Source organism: Manis pentadactyla, chromosome 4 (genome assembly GCF_030020395.1).
Source record: "Manis pentadactyla isolate mManPen7 chromosome 4, mManPen7.hap1, whole genome shotgun sequence".
NCBI classification, from domain to species: domain Eukaryota; kingdom Metazoa; phylum Chordata; class Mammalia; order Pholidota; family Manidae; genus Manis; species Manis pentadactyla.
The window spans coordinates 120,073,813-120,098,336 of record NC_080022.1 but is presented as its reverse complement, the minus strand read 5'-3'; the positions used below and the strand labels follow the sequence as shown (position 1 = coordinate 120,098,336).

Below are 24,524 nucleotides of genomic sequence, written 5' to 3'. Positions count from 1 at the left end.
AGCTGAGGCACAGAGAAAAAAGGATCTCTAAGAAGGAAAGAATATTGAGAGAACTGTGTGACCAATCCAAACAGAACAATATTCACATTATAGGGGTACCAGAAGAAGAGAGAGAAAAAGGGATAGAAAGTGTCTTTGAGGAGGTAATTGCTGAAAACTTCCCCAATCTGGGGAAGGATATAGTCTCTCAAGACAATGGAGGTGCACAGATCTCCCAACACAAGGGACCCAAGGAAGACAACAGCAAGACACATAATAATTAAAATGGCAAAGATCAAGGATAAGGACAGACTATTAAAAGTAGCCAGAGAGAGAAAAAAGATCATATACAAAGGAAAACCCATCAGGCTATCATCAGACTTCTCAGCAGAAACCTTACAGGCCAGAAGGGAATGGCATGATAGATTTAATGCAATGAAGCACAAGGGCCTCGAACCAAGAATACTCTATCTGGTAAAATTATCATTTAAATTTGAAGGAGGGAATAAACAATTTCCAGATAAGCAAAAGCTGAGAGAATTTAGCTCCCACAAACTATGTCTACAGTGTATTTTGGACAGACTCCTATAGATGGAAGTGTTCCTAAGTCTAAATAGCTGTCAACAGAGGTAATAAAAAGAGATACACAAAGAGAACAGAATATGATGCCTAATATATAAAGAATGGAGGAGGAAGAAAGGGAGGGGGGGGAAAAAAAGAACCTTTAGACTGTGTTTGTAATAGCATACTAAGTAAGTTAAGTTAGACTCTTAGATAGTAAGGAAGTTACTCTTGAACCTTTGGTAACCACAAATCTAAAGCCTGCAATGGCAATAAGTACATACCTATTGATAATCACCCTAAATGTAAATGGTCTGAATAAACCAATCAAAAGACATAGAGTCACTGAATGTATAAAAAAACAAGACCCAACTATATGCTCCCTACAAGAGACTCACTTCAAACCCAAAAACATACACAGACTAAAAGTAAAGGGATGGAAAAAGATATTTCATGCAACTAATAGGGAGAAATAGCAGGAGATGCAGTACTTGTATCAGACAAAATAGACTTCAAAACAAAGAAAGTCACAAAAGACAAAGAAGGACATTACATAATGATAAAGGGGTCAATCCAACAAGAAGATATAACCATTATAAATATCCACGCACCCAACACAGGAGCACCTACATACATGAAACAAATACTAACAGAATTAAAAGGGGAAATAGAATGCAATGCATTCATTCTAGGAGACTTCAACACTCCACTCACTTCAAAGGACAGATCAACCAGACAGAAAATAAGCACAAGAGGCACTGAACAACACACTAGAACACATGGACCTAACAGACATATACAGAACTCTCCACCCAAAAGCAGCAGGATACACATTCTTCTCAAGTGCACATGGAGCATTTTCAAGAATGGATCATATACTAGGCCACAAAAAAAGACTTGGAAAATTCAAAAAGACTGAAATTCTACCAACCAGCTTCTCAGACCACTAAGGTATGAAACTAGAAATAAATTATGCAAAGAAAGCAAAAAGCCCACAAACACATGGAGGGTTAACAACATGCTCCTAAATAACCAGTGGGTCAATGACCAAATAAAAACAGAGATCAAGCAATAAATGGAGACAAATGACAACAATAATTCAACACTGCAAAATCTGTGGGATGAAGCAAAGGCCATGCAGAGAGGGAAATATATTTTAATACAGGCCTACCTCAGGAAAGAAGAACAATCCCATATGAACAGTCTAAACTCACAATTAACTAAACTAGAAAAAGAAGAACAAATCAGGCCTAAAGTCAGTAGAAGGAGGGACATAATAAAGATTAGAGCATAAATAAATAAAATCAAGAAGACTAAAACAATAGAAAAAAATCAATGAAACCAAGAGCTGGTTGTTCAAGAAAATAAACAAAATAGATAAACCCCTAGCCAGACTTATCAAGAAAAAAAGAGAGTCTACACACATAAACAGAATCAAAAATGAGAAAGGAAAAATCACTACGAACACTACAGAAATACAAAGAATTATTAGAGAATACTATGAAAAATTATATGCTAACAAACCGGATAATCTAGAAGAAATGGACAACTTTATAGAAAAATACAACCTTCCAAGGATGACCCAGAAAGAAACAGAAAATCTGAACAGACCAATTACTAGCAATGAAATTAAATCGGTAATCAAAAAACTACCTAACAACAAAACCCCTGGACCAGATGGCTTCACGCTGAATTTTATCAAACACTTAGTGAAGACCTAATACCCATTCTCCTTAAAGTTTTCCAAAAAGTAGAAGAGGACAGAATACTTCCAAACTCATTCTATGAGGCCAGTATCACTCTAATACCAAAACCAGGCAAAGACATCACACAAAAAAGAAAATTACAGACCAATATCCCTGATGAACATACCTGCAAAAATACTCAACAATTAGCAAGCCAAATTAAAAAATACATCAAAAAGATCATCCATCATGATCAAGTAGGATTTATTCCATGGATGCAAGGATGGTACAACATTTGAAAATCCATCAACATCATCCACCACATCAACAAAATGAATGACAAAAACCACATGGTCACCTCCATAGATGCTGAAAAGGCATTTGACAAAATTCAACATCCATTCATGATAAAAACTCTCAACAAAATGGGTATAGAGGGCAAGTCCCTCAATGTAGTAAAGGCCATATATAACAAACCCACAGCCAACATCATACTTAACAGTGAGAAGCTGAAAGCTTTTTCTTTAAGATCATGAACAAGACAAGGATGCCCACTCTCCCCATTTTTATTCAACATAGTTCTGGAGGTCCTAGCCACGGCAATCAGACAACACAAAGAAATAAAAAGCATCCAGATTGGCGAGGAGGAAGTTAAATTGTCCGTTTACAGATGACATGATATTGTGCAAAAAAACCCTAAAGAATTCACTCCAAAACTACTAGATCTAATATCTGAATTCAGCAAAATTGCAGGATACAAAATTACAATACACAGAAATCTGTTGCATTCCTATACACTAATGATGAACTAGCAGAAAGAGAAATCAGGAAAACAATTTCATTCACAATTGCATCAAAAAGAATAAAATACCTAGGAATAAACCTAACCAAGGAAGTGAAACACCTAATACTTTGAAAACTACAAGACACTCATAAGAGAAATTAAAGAAGATATCAATAAATGGAAATACATCCCGTGGTCATGGGTAGGAAGAATTAATATTGTCAAAATGGCCATCCTGCCTAAAGCAATGTACAGATTCAATGCAATCCCTATCAAAATACTAAACAGCATTCTTCAATGAACTGGAACAAATCATTCTAAAATTCATATGGAACCACAAAAGACCCTGAATAGCCAAAGCAATCCTGAGAAAGAAGAATAAAGCTGGGGCAATTATGCTCCCCAACTTCAAGCTCTACTACAAAGCCACAGTAATCAAGACAATTTGGTACTGGCATAAGAACAGACCCATAGACCAATGAAACAGACTAGTGAGCCCAGATATAAACCCAAGCATATATGGTCAGTTAATATATGATAAAGGAGCTGTGGACATAAAATGGGGAAATGACAGCCTCTTCAACAACTGGTGTTGGCAAAACTGGACAGCTACATGTAAGAGAATGAAACTGGACTATTGTCTAACTCCATACACAGAAGTAAACTCAAAACTGATCAAAGACCTGATTGTAAGTCATGAAACCATAAAACTCTAAGAAGAAAACACAGGCAAAAATCTCTTCAATATAAACATGAGCAACTTTTTCTGAATGCATCTCCTTGGGCAAGAGAAACAAAATAAAAAATGAACAAATGGGACTACATCATGCTAAAAAGCTTCTGTACAGCAGAACAAAAAGGCATCCTACAGTATAGGAGAATATATTTGTAAATGACCTATCCGACAACTCACATGCCTCAACACCCAAAAAGCAAATAACCCAATTAAAAAATGGATGGAGGATATGAACAGAGATATGAATTTCCAAAGAAGAAATTCAGATGGCCAAAAGGCACATGAAAATATGCTCCACATCGCTAATTATCAGAGAAATGCAAATTAAAACAACAATGAGATATTATCTCACACCAGTTAGGATGGCCAACATCGAAAAGACTAGGATCTACAAATGCTGGTGAGGATGCAGAGAAAGGGGAACCCTCCTACACTGCTGATGGGAATGTAAACTAGTTCAACCATTGTGGAAAGCAATATGGAGGTTCCTTAAAAAATAAAAATAGAAATACCATTTGACCCAGGAACTCCACTCCTAGGAATTTACGCAAAGAAAACAACTTCTCACATTCAAAAAGACATATGCACCCCTATGTTTATCACAGCACTATTTACAATAACCACGGGGAAGACAGTGTAGATCAGCGACGACAAATAGGGACTCTGAGGCATCTTACTACACTGATGGACAGTGACTGCAATGGAGTATCGGGAGGGACTTGATAATAAGGGTGAATGTAGTAACCACATTGTTTTTCTTGTGAAATCTTCATAAGAGTGTATATCAATGATACCTTAATAAAAAAAAAATGATGTTACTAAAGCATGAGGGAAGTTTCTTAAGAAAAAAAACAGATTCACACATAACTCTATGACCTGATCACAACTATCCTTCAACATTTATATTTCTTCCTGGGCCTAGCAAGATAGGTACAAACTCTTGTATTCTGCCTTCTTCACAGATATTCCATAGATTTCCTCTTGCTTCCAGATAGTCTTAATTATCTCAAAGAGCTGCATAAGTAGTTCTGCTAATATAATGCACCAAGCCCTACCCTCAGGTAAATTGGTTAGACTTTTCTGATATTTTGCATTAAAAATAACACTACAGTGAATAATTTGTACATAAAAAGGTTTTTGCTTATGGCAAACTATACTCTAGGATATATTTCTAAATTAATGAATGAATAGAATTCCCTGAAGTGCCATTACTGAGTCTAAATAGTTTGAGCATTTTCATAGGTCCTGCTATGATTAGACAAACTGCTTCTAAAAGCCTCTATAAACCCAGAGGGCCATTAGAAGTGCGCCTTTTACAACCAGTCCAGAAAAGGTATTGATCAGTTTTTTTTGTTTGTTTGTTTATTAAATGCAGTAATTGTATGCTTAGTTTTAAATTTTGTTCTTATGAACTTCTTTCATACAATTAACACAGTAGTTCTACCTCACTAATGGTATGACTTTTTAAACTTTGTACAAAAAAAATTTATACTAGTTATTTGAAAATACAGTATACTTTACAATATTGGAAAAATGAAGTATTTTTAATGTATTACAGCGATTATGCTTCTAAGCTTAGGGTCAAAGATATAGTCTTACAATAGGACATGAAATAGAATTTTATGTAGCTTGTAATGTATCACTTAAAAAATGAATGTATACATATCGGTCATATTGCCTTTATAATCATGCTAACATTTATGCTTCATACATAGCCAACTTACCTTGGCCTTAGAAAAATACATGCTTTAATCAGGAATTCTAGCTGTTTCCTAGAGTACCAAATAGACATTAGTAGTAATTGAGAACTGTAAACACAAACTGATTTATCACAGCTATGATTATATTTTTTTAAAACTTTTTCTTTTATTGAGAAACACATCAAAATTTTTGTCCTTATTAGAAGAGAATGATACTAATAAGTATTTCAAGTTTTTTTTCAAATCTCATAATAAATTGAGTTTTATTTATTATAAGTAGGAGGTAGGTATAAATGACACTTTTAATTTGGAAGAGGGATGTTTAAATATCAGTTTTAGGTGAAAAGTAGTGGATTATTCTACTTTATCAAAATTTTATCCTTTAGGTTCTGGACTATTACTTCTCAATAAACTTGTGTAAAGAAATTTTTGAACATTTTTTTAATGTTGCTGCTGCTGTGTTACCAACTTAAAAGAAAGTTACCAAGATGGACATGTAGGGGGAAATGAATGGTTTTTCCAAAAATAGCTGAAGAATCATTTTGCTGTTAAAAAAAAAATCTCGGGATGCTACCACTCTGCCATTAAATATTTGTATGCATGTGTTTTTAAGTTTATGCCTGTCTTTTATAGAGTAAACTCTTTTTTGGTTTTCAAATAATTTATAACCAACTACTTTACTATTTAGTGTTCTTTTACAGTTCTAAGAATTATAAATTATTGAAAATCATCAAAATATATAGTATAAGACAGTAAGTGCTCAGAAGTTTAAAACAATCTTTTCATTTGACAGCAAGAATCAAAGTCCCTTCAGCGTGCCTTTGTCAATATAATGACCAGCATAAAAATCTTGAAAGGACTTATTAATATTATGCTATGGATACAGGCAAAGTAGAACAGGACTGACAGTATATCGTCTTTATGCTAAAGTCTTAAATACCACTACCACAGAAATATGGAGCAGAAAAACTAATTTATCCATATTCTCAGTCACCTTGAGGCAGGCTGACTCAGCTTTGTTTCTGCCTCTCCTGCAGCCAGGAGGCCCACTGCTGTCTTTGCTTCCTCCTTTCTTCAAATAGGAATATTTCCTGGAAGTTCAGCTGGTTAAGCCTTGTTAAGTATTTTTTCTTCCTCAGAGCCCTTACTATACTTTTGCAAGGAACACTATTTATTTGATACATCGACTTAGTAAATCCATGTAAAAATATCAAAGATTCTCCACATAAAGTTCACAATGCAGTTGCCCCATACAGCCTTCTTTAGCTCTTACACAGGGGAGTCACCTGGTAGCAGAAAGGGGGCCTTTGCAGTCGTGTGACTCTTGATCAGTTTTTGCCAATTTAAAAAACAGAAGAGATAATTCACATTTGAAAAAGAAAAAATTAAGTCAGCTTTAAAAACGAAGGAGGAAAACAACAAAGAGGGGCCAGAACACTTACTGGGGATTTCCAGGCTGGGGTGAATGGCCCCTACACTCCTGACCATGGGTGGGGAATGCCGTCCATCCACCAAGTCAGACTCGGCATCCTGTGCTTCTCCGTGAATGACTGCAATTCCCAGTCGCAGGCGCTCGGCAAAAGACTGCGCCCTGAGGGAGAGCATCAGACACAGTTCAAAATCATGCAGCACCTGTTTTCTGTTAATGTCTATGGGGAGAAACATCAAGAAAACATAAATAAAATGAATTTTCCCAAGGAGTAATGAAAAAGAAAAAGAAAATAACCTTAGTTTTAGAATCTAGGACTTTAAGTGTGGAGTCCCAACACGATGAACAAGTCCCTCTGGCAGTGGGCACCAATGGATGGGTGGCAGATGGCCCTGGTCTGCTCTCAGCCAGCTGTTAGGTAACCTCCTCGAAGCCTCAGTTTCTTCACTTCCAATTGCTAATTCTACCTATCCACCTACTTAATAGAACGAGCCATATGAAATAAAGTGTACTAAGTATTCATCAAAGTATTAAGCATCAATTCTGTTAAGTTTTATTGCGGTATAATTGACATATATAAACTGTACATGCTTAAACAGTACAATTTCATAAGCTCTGATGTATGTATATATTCATATAACCATTAGCACTACCAAGACAATGAAAATATCCATCACTGCCAAATGTTTCCTTGTGCCCCTTTGTAATTTCTCCTTTCAACCCCAGGCAATTAGTGATCTGCTTTCTGTCACCATAGTTATACCTTTTCTAGAATTTCCTAAGGGTATGAAATTTCATCAGAGTAAGTAGTCACTTTTTGTCTTCACTCATCAGCATAGCGTCTTGGAGATTCATCCGTGGCACACCAACATCAACAGGTCATCCTTTTACACTGCTGAGTAACAGTCCACCTGATGGGCCCATCACAGTTGGTCCATTTACTCATTGATGAACTTTTGAGTTGTTTTTAGTTTTGAACTATTAGAGAACCACTGTGAAAATTCTTTTTCAAATCTCTGTAGGGACTCATGCTCTCTTTTCTCTTAGGTTAATACCTAGAAGTAGATGGCTAGATCATATGCTAGGCATATTTTAAACTCTTTAAAAGAATGACCAAACTTTTTTCCAAAGTGGTTATACCATTTTACATTCCCACAAGGTGCATGAGAGTTCAAGTTCCTCCACGTTTGCACCAACACTTGGTGTAGTCAGTCATTTCAAATTATCCATTTTAATGGTAAATAGTGTTACTTCATTGTGTTTTCAATTTGGATTTCCCTGTGTCAAATGAAGAACATTTTTTCATGTGCTTATTTGCCATCCATATATTTTTTCTGGCAAAAGGGTTTATCTTTCACCAATTTTTAAATTAGGTTGTTAATTCTCTTATAAAATTTTGAGAATTCTTTATATGTTCTGAATATGTTTTTATCAGATACACATTTTATAAATATTTTCTCCCAAACTGTGCCTTCTGTCATTCTCTTAATAATGTCTTCTGAAGAGGAGTTTTTAATTTTGATTATGTCCAATTTAACAATTTTTTAAATTAATTGTGCTGGTGATGTCATATTTGAGAAATCATTGCCTAAACCAAAGTCACAGAGATTTTCTCCTATGTTTTGCTCTACAAGTTTTATAGCTTTAGGTTTTACATTTAGGTGTATGATTCATTTTTAGTTGATTTTTGTACATAATGTATGACTCTAAATTCAATATCTTGCATGTGAACATCTAAGTACTCCACCATTTGTTGAAAAGATTATTCTTTCTCCATTGAACTACCTTTGCACCTTTGTTAAAATTAGTATTCCACATATGTAATGTGAGTCTATTCTTGGACTCTCTATATACTGTTCCACTGATCTACTTTTCTATCTTAATTCCAACACTACATAATCATGATTGCTTTAGTTTTAATAATAAGTCTTGTGTTCAGGTAGTGCTACATCTCCAACTTTGTTGTTCTTTTTCAAAGTTGTTTTTATTATTCTAGGTTCTCTGCATTTCTATATGAATTTTAGAATCAGCTTCTCAATTTCTACAAAAAAGTCTGCTAACATTTTGAGGGATATCAATTCTGTAGACCAATTTGGGGAGAAGTTCCATCTTAATAACAGTCTTTTGACCCAAGAGCACAGTATCTTTCTCCACTCTCCACTCATTTAGGTCTTCAATTTCTCTCAGCAATGTTTTCTATTTTTCAGTGTACAAGTATTGAACATCTTAGATTTATCCCTAAGTGTTTCACTTAATTTGATGGTATGACTTTAATTTTCATTTCATTTTCCAATTGTTCACTGCTAGGATACAAAAATACAATTGATTTTTGTATATTGATCTTAGATCCTGCAAAGTTGCTAAACTGATTTATTAGTCCCAATAGCATTTTTATAGATTTCTTCAGATTCTTCTACATAAATAACATCACCTACAAATTTAAACTGTTTTACTTTTTTTCCATACTGGGTGCCTTTCTTTCTTCTTCTTTTTTTTTTTTTTAAATAATTATTTTTTATTGAAGGGTAGTTGACACACAGTATTACATTACATGAGTTTCAAGTGTACAACACAGTGGTAGAACATTTATATACATAATTCTAGGTTCCAGCTATCACCCTACCAGGCTGTTACAATATCTTGACTATATTCCTTATGCTATACATTACATCCCGGTTTTTATTTTACCATTGGAAGTCTGTCCTTTTTTTTTTTTTTTTTTGTGAGGGCATCTCTCATATTTATTGATCAAATGGTTGTTAACGACAATAAAATTCTGTATAGGGGAGTCAATGCTCAATGCACAATCATTAATCCACCCCAAGCCTAATTTTTGTCAGTCTCCACTCTTCTGAGGCATAACAAACAAGTTTTTACATGTAGAACAAATTCTTACATAATGAATAAGTTACATAGTGAACAGTACAAGGGCAGTCATCACAGAACTTTCGGTTTTGCTCATGCATTATGAACTCTAAACAGTCAGTTCAAATATGAATACTCATTTGGTTTTTATACTTGATTTATATGTGGATACCACATTTCTCTCTTTATTATTATTATTTTTAATAAAATGCTGAAGTGGTAGGTAGATACAAGATAAAGGTAGAAAACATAGTTTAGTGTTGTAAGAGAGCAAATGTAGATGATCAGGTGTGTGCCTGTAGACTATGTGTTAATCCAAGCTAGACCAGGGCAATAAAACATCCACGGATGCAGAAGATTTCTCTCAGAACGGGGGGGTGAGGTTCTAAGCCTCACCTCTGTTGATCCCCAATTTCTCACCTGATGGCCCCCCTGCGACTGTGCCTGTCTTAGGTTGTTCCTCCCTTGAGGAATCTTACCCGTCTCTGGCTAACCAGTCATCTTCCGGGGCCATACAGGGAAATGTTAAGTTGGTAAGTGAGAGAGAAGCCTTATTGTTTGAAATGGTTAGCTTTTTATTTCTTTGCATATTTATGCCCTGTGGCTTCTATGCCCAGCATTTGTCTTGAGGTATCTTTACCACTTGGAAGAATTATGATACTCGGTAAATTTGATATGAGGCACGAATTCTATTTAAGGGTTGTAATTAGGAAGGAAGAAGAAAAGCTATAGAAGTAGCAGGTGGAAGAAAACTTGGGAAGATTGATTATTTCTTTGATATATCTTCTTGTAGAGTAACTTCAGCATGTATAGGTTTTAAGCTACTACTTAAATTGCACACACACATTAACATAATAGGAGTATAGTTACATAACCAAAGCATATCTGTAATTACCATCCATCTCCAGTGAAACCAAGAAAACCAGTTAGGCACCTTAGGCATTTGTGAAAACTTATCTATGATATGGTGGATATTGTCCAACTGAACTTGAACAGTCTGAGAGAAATCAGACAAATTAAAACAACCCATTCCTGGGGACTGTTCACATGCCATATGTTCTTTTAACAGTAAATAGTTTGTAGTTGTAAGACTTTGGAGCGCTACAATTTGCACTTCTCCAAATTCTTGGTTGAGTTCCAACAGTATAGATCCAGTCCAATTTTGTTGTTTTACTGTATGCACAGGCCAGCTTAGATATCTCCTTCCTCATTCCCATGGCAAGTCCAGGAACTGGTGGGATGAGTGCATCTACAGCTGTAGCAGTGCATGGATCTTTGTTGGGGTTTTTTGATGATCATCTTCTGGCATGAGTCTTCCAGAGAGTGCAGATGTTGGAAGTTCTTTTTCATATCGTATCTTAGTTCATTTTCGGGGTAGCCCAATTAGGCTTTGATCCTCTGTATAAACACAAACAGACCCTTTGCCTACACTTTTATATGCCCTTTATACCCTTGTGTAGAACTCGTTGGAGGTTACCACACAGGAACTGCCCTTTTTTTTTTTTTTTCTATCACTAATCTACACTTACATGACGAATATTATGTTTACTAGGCTCTCCCCTATAAACCCCTTTACAGTCACTGTCCATCAGCATAGCAAAATGTTGTAGAATCACTACTTGCCTTCTCTGTGTTCTACAGCCCTCCCTTTTCTCCTACCCCCCCATGCATGCTGATCTTAATACCCCCCTACTTCTCCCCCCCTTATCCCTCCCTACCCACCCATCCTCCCCAGTCCCTTTCCCCTTGTTACCTGTTAGTCCATTCTTGAGTTCTGTGATTCTGCTGCTGTTTTGTTCCTTCAGTTTATCCTTTGTTCTTATATTCCACAGATAAGTGAAATCATTTGGTATTTCTCTTTCTCCACTTGGCTTGTTTCACTGAGCATAATACCCTCCAGCTCCATCCATGTTGCTGCAAATGATTGGATTTGCCCTTTTCTTATGGCTGAGTAGTATTCCATTGTGTATATGTACCACATCTTCTTTATCCATTCATCTATCGATGGACATTTAGGTTACTTCCAATTCTTGGCTATTGTAAATAGTGCTGCGATAAACATAGGGGTGCATCTGTCTTTCTCAAACTTGATTGCTGCGTTCTTAGGGTAAATTCCTAGGAGTGGAATTCCTGGGTCAAATGGTAAGTCTGTTTTGAGCATTTTGATGTACCTCCATACTGCTTTCCACAATGGTTGAACTAACTTACATTCCCACCAGCAGTGTAGGAGGGTTCCCCTTTCTCCACAGCCTCGCCAACATTTGTTGTTGTTTGTCTTTTGGATGGCAGCCATCCTTACTGGTGTGAGGTGATACCTCATTGTAGTTTTAATTTGCATTTCTCTGATAATTAGCGATGTGGAGCATCTTTTCATGTGTCTGTTGGCCATCTGTATTTCTTTTTTGGAGAACTGTCTCTTCAGTTCCTCTGCCCATTTTTTAATTGGGTTATTTGTTTTTTGTTTGTTGAGGCGTGAGAGCTCCTTATATATTCTGGACGTCAAGCCTTTATCGGATGTGTCATTTTCAAATATATTCTCCCATACTGTAGGGATCCTTCTTGTTCTATTGATGGTGTCTTTTGCTGTACAGAAGCTTTTCAGCTTAATATAGTCCCACTTACTCATTTTTGCTGTTGTTTTCCTTGCCCGGGGAGATATGTTCAAGAAGAGGTCACTCATGTTTATGTCTACGAGGTTTGTGCCTATGTTTTCTTCCAAGAGTTTAATGGTTTCATGGCTTACATTCAGGTCTTTGATCCATTTTGAGTTTACTTTTGTATATGGGGTTAGACAATGGTCCAGTTTCATTCTCCTACATGTAGCTGTCCAGTTTTGCCAGCACCACCTGTTGAAGAGACTGTCATTTTGCCATTGTATGTCCATGGCTCCTTTATCAAATATTACTTGACCATATATGTCTGGGTTAATGTCTGGATTCTCTAGTCTGTTCCATTGGTCTGTGGCTCTGCTCTTGTGCCAGTACCAAATTGTCTTGATTACTATGGCTTTATAGTAGAGCTTGAAGTTGGGGAGTGAGATCCCCCCTACTTTATTCTTCTTTCTCAGGATTGCTTTGGCTATTCGGGGTCTTTGGTGTTTCCATATGAATTTTTGAATTATTTGTTCCAGTTCATTGAAGAATGTTGCTGGTAGTTTCATAGGGATTGCATCAAATCTGTATATTGCTTTGGGCAGGATGGCCATTTTGACGATATTAATTCTTCCTAGCCACGAGCATGGGATGAGTTTCCATTTGTTAGTGTCCCCTTTAATTTCTCTTAAGAGTGACTTGTAGTTTTCAGAGTATAAGTCTTTCACTTCTTTGGTTAGGTTTATTCCTAGGTATTTTATTTTTTTTGATGCAATTGTGAATGGAGTTGTTTTCCTGATTTCTCTTTCTGTTGGTTCATTGTTAGTATATAGGAAAGCCACAGATTTCTGTGTGTTGATTTTGTATCCTGCAACTTTGCTGTATTCCAATATCAGTTCTAGTAGTTTTGGGGTGGAGTCCCTAGGGTTTTTTATGTACAGTATCATGTCATCTGCAAATAGTGACAGTTTAACTTCTTCTTTACCAATCTGGATTCCTTGTATTTCTTTATTTTGTCTGATTGCCGTAGCTAGGACCTCCAGTACTATGTTGAATAACAGTGGGGAGAGTGGGCATCCCTGTCTAGTTCCCGATCTCAGCGGAAATGCTTTCAGCTTCTCGCTGTTCAATATAATGTTGGCTGTGGGTTTATCATAGATGGCCTTTATTATGTTGAGGTACTTGCCCTCTGTTCCCATTTTGCTGAGAGTTTTTAACATGAATGGATGTTGAACTTTGTCAAATGCTTTTTCAGCATCTATGGAGATGATCATGTGGTTTTTGTCTTTCTTTTTGTTGATGTGGTGGATGATGTTGATGGACTTTCGAATGTTGTACCATCCTTGCATCCCTGGAATGAATCCCACTTGGTCATGTTGTATGATCCTTTTGATATACTTTTGAATTCAGTTTGCTAATATTTTGTTGAGTATTTTTGCATCTACGTTCATCAGGGATATTGGTCTGTAGTTTTCTTTTTTGGTGGGGTCTTTGCCTGGTTTTGGTATTAGGGTGATGTTAGCTTCATAGAATGAGTTTGGGAGTATCCCCTCCTCCTCTATTTTTTGGAAAACTTTAAGGAGAATGGGTATTATGTCTTCCCTGTATGTCTGATAAAATTCCGAGGTAAATCCATCTGGCCCGGGGGTTTTGTTCTTTAGTAGTTTTTTGATTACCTCTTCAATTTCATTGCTGGTAATTGGTCTGTTTAGATTTTCTGTTTCTTCCTGGGTCAATCTTGGAAGGTTATATTTTTCTAGGAAGTTGTCCATTTCTCCTAGGTTTCCCAGCTTGTTAGCATATAGGTTTTCATAGTATTCTCCAATAATTCTTTGCATTTCCGTGGGGTCTGTCGTGATTTTTCCTTTCTCGTTTCTGATACTGTTGATTTGTGTTGACTCTCTTTTCTTCTTAATAAGTCTGGCTAGAGGCTTATCTATTTTGTTTATTTTCTCGAAGAACCAGCTCTTGGTTTCATTGATTTTTGCTATTGTTTTATTCTTCTCAATTTTATTTATTTCTTCTCTGATCTTTATTATGTCCCTCCTTCTGCTGACCTTAGGCCTCATCTGTTCTTCTTTTTCCAATTTCGATAATTGTGACATTAGACCATTCATTTGGGATTGCTCTTCCTTTTTTAAATATGCTTGGATTGCTATATACTTTCCTCTTAAGACTGCTTTTGCTGTGTCCCACAGAAGTTGGGGCTTAGTGTTGTTGTTGTCATTTGTTTCCATATATTGCTGGATCTCCATTTTGATTTGGTCATTGATCCATTGATTATTTAGGAGTGTGTTGTTAAGCCTCCATGTGTTTGTGAGCCTCTTTGCTTTCTTTGTACAGTTTATTTCTAGTTTTATGCCTTTGTGGTCTGAAAAGTTGGTTGGTAGGATTTCAATCTTTTGGAATTTTCTGAGGCTCTTTTTGTGGCCTAGTATGTGGTCTATTCTGGAGAATGTTCCATGTGCACTTGAGAAGAATGTATATCCCGCTGCTTTTGGATGTAGAGTTCTATAGATGTCTATTAGGTCCATCTGCTCTACTGTGTTGTTCAGTGCTTCCGTGTCCTTACTTATTTTCTGCCCAGTGGATCTATCCTTTGGGGTGAGTGGTGTGTTGAAGTCTCCTAGAATGAATGCATTGCAGTCTATATCCCCCTTTAGTTCTGTTAGTATTTGTTTCACATTTGCTGGTCCTCCTGTGTTGGGTGCATATATATTTAGAATGGTTATATCCTCTTGTTTGACTGAGCCCTTTATCATTATTTAGTGTCCTTCTTTATCTCTTGTTACTTTCTTTGTTTTGAAGTCTATTTTGTCTGATATTAGTACTGCAACCCCTGCTTTCTTCTCACTGTTGTTTGCTTGAAATATGTTTTTCCATCCCTTGACTTTTAGTCTGTACATGTCTTTGGGTTTGAGGTGAGTTTCTTGTAAGCAGCATATAGATGGGTCTTGCTTTTTTATCCATTCTGTTACTCTGTGTCTTTTGATTGGTGCATTCAACCCATTAACATTTAGGGTGACTATTGAAAGATATGTACTTATTGCCATTGCAGGCTTTAAATTCGTGGTTACCAAAGGTTCAAGGTTAGCCTCTTTAGTATCTTACTGCCTAACTTAGCTCGCTTATTGAGCTGTTATATACACTGTCTGGAGATTCTTTTCTTCTCTCCCTTCTTGTTCGTCCTCCTCGATTCTTCATATGTTGGGTGTTTTGTGCTGTGCTCCTTCTAAGAGTGCTCCCATCTAGAGCAGTCCCTGTATGATGTTCTGTAGAGGTGGTTTGTGGAAAGCAAATTCCCTCAGCTTTTGTTTGTCTGGGAATTGTTTAATCCCACCGTCATATTTGAATGATAGTCGTGCTGGATACAGTATCCTTGGTTCAAGGCCCTTCTGTTTCATTGTATTAAATATATCATGCCATTCTCTTCTGGCCTGTAGGGTTTCTGTTGAGAAATCTGACGTTAGCCTGATGGGTTTCCCTTTATAGGTGACCTTTTTCTCTCTAGCTGCCTTTAACACTCTTTCCTTGTCCTTGATCTTTGCCATTTTAATTATTATGTGTCTTGGTGTTGCCCTTCTTGGATCCTTTCTGTTGGGGGTTCTGTGTATTTCTGTGGTCTGTTCGATTACTTCCTCCCCCAGTGTGGGGAAGTTTTCAGCAATTATTTCTTCTAAGATACTTTCCATCTCTTTTCCTCTCTCTTCTTCTTCTGGGACCCCTATAATACGGATATTGTTCCTTTTAGATTGGTCACACAGTTCTCTTAATATTGTTTCATTCCTGGAGATCCTTTTGTCTCTCTCTATGTCAGCTTCTATGCGTTCCTGTTCTCTGATTTCAATTCCATCAATGGCCTCTTGCATTCTATCCATTCTGCTTATAAACCCTTCCAGAGTTTGTTTCATTTCTGCGATCTCCTTTCTGGCATCTGTGATCTCTTTCCGGACTTCATCCCATTTTTCTTGCGTATTTCTCTGCATCTCTGTCAGCATGTTTATGATTCTTATTTTGAATTCTTTGTCAGGAAGACTGGTTAGGTCTGTCTCCTTCTCTGGTGTTGTCTCTGTGATCTTTGTCTGCCTGTAGCTTTGCCTTTTCATGGTGATAGGAATAGTCTACAGAACTGGGACGTGTGACGGCTGGAAGGACTTCCTTTCTTGTTGGTTTGTGGCCCTCCTCTCCTGGGAGAACAGCGGCCTCTAGTGGCTTGTGCTGCGCAGCTGCGCGCAGACAGGGTTTCTGCTTCCTGCCCGGCTGCTATGGAGTTAATCTCCGCTGTTGCTGTGGGCGTGGCCTGGCTCGGGCAGCTACTCCAAAATGGTGGAGTCGCGTTGGAGCAGGAGCTGCTGGGAGGCTATTTATCTCCGTAAGGGGCCTCCCTGCTCCCTGCAGCCCAGGGGTTAGGGTGCCCAGAGATCCCGGATTCCCTACCTCTGGATTAAGTGACCCGCCCTGCCCCTTTAAGACTTCCAAAAAGCACCCGCCAAAACAAAACAACGACCACAAAAAAAAAACAAGAAAAAAAATTTTTTTAATTAAAAAAAAAAAAAAAATTTTAGTTAAAAAAAAAAAGGTGGTCGTTCGTTTTTCTTTATTCTCCGGTGCCAGCCTCAGGCCTCTGCTCACTGGTCTTTCTGCCCTGTTTCCCTAGTATTGGGGTCCCTGTCCCTTTAAGACTTCCAAAAAGCGCTCGCCAAAACAAAGCAGCAAAAAAGCAAAAAAAAAAAAAAAATGGTCGCGCGCTTTTCTTATGTCTTTTGTCGCCCAGCCTCCAGTGCCTGCTCACTGTTCTTGCTGCCCTGTTTTCCCAATATCGGGGGCCCTGCACTCTGGCCCTTGATGGCTGGGGCTGGGTGTTCGGCAGCCCTGGGCTCCGTCTCCCTCCCGCTCTGCCTGCTCTTTTCCCGCCGGGAGCTGGGGGGAGGGGCGCTCGGCTCCCGCGGGGCCGGGGCTTGTATCTTACCCCCTTCGCGAGGCGCTGGGTTCTCTCAGGTGTGGATGTGGTCTGGATATTGTCCTGTGTCCTCTGATCTTTATTCTAGGAAGGGTTGTCTTTGTTATATTTTCATAGATATATGTTGTTTTGGGAGGAGATTTCCGCTGCTCTACTCACGCCGCCATCTTCCGCCCCTCCCTTTCTTTCTTCTTTAAATTGCACTCCCTAGAATCTCCAGTACATGTTGAGTAGAAGTAGGGAGCGTAGACATCCTCATTTTGTTCCTGATCTTAGGGGGAAAGCAATAAGTCTTTCACCATTAAGTATGATGTTAGCAGGGTGTTTTTTATAGATGCCCCTTATCAGATGAGGAAGTTCCCTTCTATTCCTAGTTTTCTTAAACTTTTTATCAGGAATAGAAATTGAATTTTGTCAAATGCTTTTTTAATCTCCTAAGGTAATCTTATGGTTCTTCTTTTTTAGTTTATTCCCAAACGGTTTGTGACATATTATCCTTTTTATACATTGTAAGATTCCATTTGCTATTACTTAGAATTTTTACATCTATGTTCATGAGGAACATTGGTCTCTGTTTTTCTTTTCTTGTAATGCCTGTGTCTGGCTTTGTTATCAGGGTAATGCTGGCCTCATAAAGTGAGCTAGGAAGTACTTGTTCTTCAGTTTTCTGGAAGAGTTCATGTACAATGACTTCCTTACATGTTTGGTAGAAGTCACCATTGGGGTCTTACTCTTTCTTTCATCTTCAGCACCTAAACACACAATAACGTTCAAGTGCTTTAAGATCCAAGAGGTTCTCTCAATCTTGGTTTACAAACATTAAAAATTCAAAACAAGTTTCTAATGGCTCACAAGAATAGCTAAAACAAACAATTATAAGGGCTGTCATCATAAATCAGAGATTGAACTGAGTCCCATCTGTACTAGATACAGCCAAGTCATCTAAATGCCACATGTGTGTGCGGTAGGGGGCACTTGAAAATAGAGAATAGTATTCCCTGGTGGGACAGAAATCTCACCTCTACCCAGGTTTTCCATATGCACTACACAACTAAAGAAAGTTTTGTTACTGGGTTAGTAATTATTTCAAAAAATTTAAGTTCATGCTGCAATCCTTCTATTTTGAAATACTTTCTTAAAAAGTTACATTTTCCAGTTCCTGGACTTGCCATTGGAATGAAGAAGGAGATATCTAAGCTGGCCTGTGCATACAGTAAAACAACAAATTTGACTGGATCTATACTGTTGGAACTCAACCAAGAATTAGGAGAAGTGCAAGCTGTAGCGCTCCAAAATCTTACAACTCCAGACTACCTACTGTTAAAAGAACATATGGGATGTGAAGAGTTCCCAGGAATGGGTTGTTTTAATTTGTCTGATTTCTCTCAGACTGTTCAAGTACAGTTGGATAATATCCATCATATCATAGACAAATTTTCACAAATGCCTAAGGTGCCTAACTGGTTTTCTTGGCTTCACTGGAGATGGCTGGTAATTATAGATCTCCTTTGGTTATGTAACTGTATTCCTAGTATGTTAATGTGTGTGCGCAATTTAATTAGTAGTTTAAAACCTATACATGCTTAAGTTACTCTACAAGAAGATACGTCAAAGAAATAATCAATCTTCCCATGTTTGCTTCCATCTGCTACCTCTATAGCTTTTCTTCTTCCTTCCTAATTACAACCCTTAAATAGAATTCGTGCCTCATATCGAATTTACCGAGTATCATAATTCCTCCAAGTGGTAAAGATACCTCAAGACAAATGTTGGGCATAGAAGCCACAGGGCATAAATCTGCAAAGAAGTAAAAAGCTAACCTTTTCAAACAATAAGGCTTCTCTCTCACTTACCAACTTTACATTTCCCTGTATGGCCCCGGAAGATGACTGGTTAGCCAGAGACGGGTAAGATTCCTCAAGGGAGGAACAACCTAAGACAGGCACAGTTGCAGGGGGGCCATCAGGTGAGAAATTGGGGATCAACACAGGTGAGGCTTAGAACCTCACCCCCTGTTTTGAGAGAAATCTTCTGCATCCGTGGATGTTTTATTGCCCTGGTCTAGCTTGGATTAACACATAGTCTACAGGCACACACCTGATCATCTACATTTGCTCTCTTACAACACTAAACTATGTTTTCTACCTTTATCTTGCATCTACCTACCACTTCAGCATTTTATTTAAAATAATAATAATAATAATAATAAAGGGAGAAATGTGGGATCCACATATAAATCAAGTATAAAAATCAAATGAGTATTCATATTTGACCTGTTTATAGTTCATAATGCATGAGCAAAACCGAAAGCTTCTGTGATGACTGTCCTTGTACTGTTCACTATGTAAGAACTTATTCACTATGTAAGAATTTGTTCACCATGTAAGAACTTGTTCATTATGCTTCAGAAGATTGGAGACTGATGAGAATTAGGCTTGGGGTAGATTAATGATTGTACATTGAGCATTGACTCCCCTATACAGAATTTTATTGTTGTTAACAACCATTTGATCAATAAATATGAGAGATGCCCTCTCAAAAAAAAAAAATGAGAATAATTATGAAATAATAAATAATACTTAACCATGGGACTATTGTAATGATCACATCAGGTAATAAAAGTAAGGATTTAAAACAATGTCTGGAATATGGTGAGTGTACAGTATTAGATAATGATGATGATAATATTATTAAATTTTCAAACCACTATATGTTATAGTTTTAAATAAATATACTAATAAAGTCTTAGAGATTTGGGGAAAAAAAAAGTTACATTTTATCTCTCTCAACATAAAGGAAGATGTCATTCTGCAGTACACATAGCTAAGTCTTCTGTGGTATAAAAAAATCTCTATGCACATAAGGAAATACCTATTGTCTGACCCTGTCTATGATGAAACTAATTTATACTTTTAAGGAGAAAAAACTAGTAAGACTTCACAGGAGCAGAGTTGTACTACATCTGATAGAAAAAAATGTATCTGTGTGTGCGTGAGTGTGAGAGAGAGAATACTGTTACTTAGGGAAAAGAAGGAGAGTCATAAAGAAGGAGAATTATTTTAATAAAAAACGCTTAATATCCCAAGATTTAAGATGTAATATTTGCATAACTTTAAATTCACCCTTTTAAAAAATTCTAAATAGTTTTAAGAAATTCTCAAAGAAAAAAATGTTCAGACACATACAATGGAAATCTTAACCAGTTTCTGCCCTAGCCTAACCTCATGAAGACTGGCACCACAGATTAGTTCCTCCTCCAAACTCAAGACTGGCTTTGCAAGCAAGATTGCTGTTGAAAGAATTTACCTCTTAGTTATTCTCTAAGGGGGTCTTTTCCACCTAGGATCCATAGAGGTCTCCCAATTCCTAGAAAATGCTTTCTCTATACTACAAACCTCCACAAAACACAGTACTTTCAAGGGAAAACAAAATCATTACCTGCACACTGACGTTAGTTTCTGGATACTTTATTTAACTTAGTCATGTAACTTAAATTCCCACTTGATTCCAAAAAGAATCAGGATGGTTCCTGTAGGTGATGTTGTTTTGTAAGATGCTGACTAAGAGTCACAGAGGAATTCCAAAGCAACTCAGTATTGCTCCTGGCTGTGCTACAATGACAGTTAATTTACATCATAGTCAGACTAAGACACAGGATCTCAGATTTTTTTTTCTATCCACTCAGTTATTCTAAGAAGACAATTCCAAATAACTCATTAAAGCAAATTCTGTTTCTTACTAAAGAACTTATATTCTTAGATGACCCCTTTTATTCAAAATACCTGCTCATTGTCAAAGAACTCCAAAACCCGTGGCCCTACATTTAGACCTACTCATCAGGCACTTCAGAATTGTAAGGACACTAACCATCATGCTACATAATGGTATTTAACTTGTAAAATCCTTCCATATGCTCTCTGATGCTTACTACAACTCTGTAAGATGAGGAGTACAGGTATTACTCTCATCACGGATGAGGAAGCTGAAGTTTGGAAGGACGGCACTTTGACCGTGGTTCTCACAGTTCCTACAAAGATTGGCTAAGCCCTCACTGGAGGCCCATGTCTTTTGACTCCTAGTTTATCTTCCCGCTGCTCCAGGGTATCTTTTAAACTAAATGCAGTAACTTTGTAAGGTGAGGTACCAAATGAAAAATGTGGAGGAGCTAGAAACAATCATTTAAAAAAATGGCATGTCACTATGCCAGAAAGTGCCATCTCAAGCTCTAACTGTATGAATGTGCAAATCAGGGCACTGGAACAGAAGAAAATCACCACTGCATAGCTACAGGAGGGTGAGGAGTCAGCCATGAGGGCCATGCTACTGTCAGATGCAACAGAGCACAGAGCAGTACCTTCCATGCAGAGAGCAAAATCCCAAGCTATGTTTTACCTCATCCCTACAGAACTTAGTCTTCTGCAGCAACCATCTCCAGCCTAAAACATTTATTTAATGATGTGTAACTTTATGTGGGACTCAATTACAGAAGCTGGAGGAAAAGAGTTTGGATCCTTTAATCTACCTAATGACCTACTAGCCAAACGGCACATGGGGGCAGCAGGCTCTAGAGCAGAGGAGGATGTCTGCACTGCTCACTCCCTGGAAAGCCGTCATAGTTCATTTTATCCACAATGCTGGCACACACCTGGCATGGAGTGGGTATGCACCGAGTGAAGACCGAGTGAATGGGCAAGTCAGTTTCAATCCTATTTGGCCAACACCCAAACCCTATAATCACTGGTGTAGAAAAACTCTGAGAAGTACATAGCGTACGACTACCTTCCAGTAATCAACATGCAGCTGAGTCACCTTGGTAAGTTTCCGAGGAAACTGAGGCTTGGCGGGACTGCACCTTGACCATGGTTCTCACTACTGGCTACATCCCAGCTGGAAGTTCATGCCTCCTGGGCTTTTCAGTTTTTAGCTCTTATATTTAAGCTGTTCATTGCCACCTAATTACCTTCCGAAAGCCCCATCCCCTTACAGCATCACATTGGGGTTAGGATTATGACATATGAACTTCAAGGGGACACAAACATTCATTCCATAACAGTGGATAAAACACCTGACACTAAACATACACTCGCTGAGGGTGTCTTCTGAGGCCGCATCAGACCCAGCACAACGGGTTCTCAATCCCTGTCCAAACAGGTGAGTGACAAACATCACTGCAGGACTAGCAAATGCCAAATAAACTTAGCAAAAGGCCGCCACAATGATGAAACTGCCATCATCAACACATGTAAACTGAGCATCGCGGAAGTTACAGAAGCCTGTCCAATTGGTTGAGCCAAGAGAGAGGCCGTCATGTTCTCATAAGGCCTAGTGGAGACGATGTATCGTCATCCTCTGCTGCCACACATGCCTCCACTAACATGCACAGGTCCTCCCCCCAAGGACAGCTAAAACCCTGGGGACTTCCATGACACAAACATGAGCGAACTCTGAAGCGGAGAGGAGAAGGCCCACTGGCCTGAAGGAGCCACATGGCGGGTGGCCCGGGTTTTCTTTTTGCCTCATTATCCCAGACGTACAGCTGGGGAAGAAGGCAAACCAGTAATGCCAATGGGCACAGACAAAAAACAGCAACAACAAAAAGCTACACTCTCCAGCCCAGGAACCACAGGAGGGGCAGCCTCGCAAGTCAGAGAACTAAACCACAAGTACCCAACTCCAGCCAAACACCACAGAAGAAACTACACATGCAGAGGCTAAAGGGAGGCTCTTCGCTTCCTCCCTCGTGAAGCTATAATGCCCCCCAAACCCTCTGACAGGGTGTTTAAGAGAAGGCGAAGTAGGCAGCTGGGCCTTGATGCCCACTGGGCCTGATGAGCCCCTGCACCAGTGTAGTGGACAGTGAAAGCTGGACCTCTACCCCAACCCAGCAGTAAAAAGGCATCTCTCCCCCTCCCCACTGAGGTGCTGTCAGAGGAGGCCTAATGGACTCAGGACTCTCCCTATCCCAGGGATGGCAAGGCCACCCCCTGGTGTCAGCAGAGGACAGGTACAGAGCCGGTATTCCCATTTCCACCCACTTCTGATTGCTTTGATCTTACAGTTAGTACAAAACTACAGTAATTGAAACAATGTAGTGCTGACATACAAACAACAGAACAGAACGGAGAGTCCAGAAAAAAGTGCAAACATCTATAACCAACTGGTTTTTTAAAAGGGTGCCAAAGCCTCAAAGAGGGAAAGAACAGTCTTTTCAACAAATGGTGCTGACAACTAGATAATCACATGGAGAAGAAAGAAGCGGGGCCCCTGCCTCACTCCACATACAAAAATTAACTCAAAATGGATCAACAAACTAAATACTAGAGCTAAAACTAAATTATTAGGAGAAAACATAGGGGCATAATGAACTTGGAGTTTGTGATTGATTCTTAGAAATGATACCAGAAGCACAAGCAACAAACTACAAAAAGCTAAATTACACTTCAGAGAAATTGAAAACTTTTGTGCATCAAAGGACATTATCAAGGAAGGGGGAAGATAACCTACAAGAACAGGGTAAAATATTCGCAAATCAAATATCTGATAAGGGTCTAGTATCCAGAATATATATTAAAAACTCCTACAAATCAACAACAAAAAGACAAATGGACAACTACAAAATGGGCAAAAGACTTGAGTAGACATTTCTCTAAACACATCAATGGCCAACAAGCATGGAAAAAGATGCCTGACATCATTAATCATTAGGGAAATACAAATCAAAACCACAATGAGATACTACTTCAAACCCTCTAGGATGGCTATAATCTAAAAACCATAAGGTTTTGGTAAGGGTGTGGAGAAATTAGAACCCTTGTAAATTGCTAATAAGAATGTAAAATGATGTAGCTGCTCTGAGAAAAAGTTTGGTGGTTACTCAAGAATGTAAACATAGAATTATGACCCAGCAATTTCAATCCTAGGCATACATCCACAAGAAATGAATGAAAACATGTCAGCACAGAAACTTGCACACAATGGATAAATGGATAAGCATAGTGTGTGTGTGTGTGTATACATATATACATACATACATACATATATATATATATATATATATATATCCAATGAAATATTAGCCTTAAAAAGGAATGTATTGCTTAACCCAAACATATATGGTCAATTAATATACGATAAAGGAGCCATGGACATACAATGGGGAAATGACAGTCTCTTCAACAGATGGTGCTGGCAAAACTGGACAGCTACATGTAGGAGAATGAAACTGGATCACTGT

General features: G+C 38.1%; 1 protein-coding gene across 5 annotated transcripts in view; it reads right to left on the bottom strand.

Moving 5' to 3' along the window:
- The window catches only part of PRPSAP2 (phosphoribosyl pyrophosphate synthetase associated protein 2), a 95,343-nt gene that overhangs the window by 15,665 nt on the left and 55,154 nt on the right, over positions 1 to 24,524 (bottom strand). For all 5 annotated transcript variants that reach the window (XM_057500793.1, XM_057500791.1, XM_057500794.1 and 2 more), the window contains one exon: positions 6,888 to 7,036. In XM_057500793.1, coding sequence (XP_057356776.1) covers positions 6,888 to 7,036 — 149 coding nt within the window. The remainder of the gene's footprint in view (positions 1 to 6,887; positions 7,037 to 24,524) is intronic.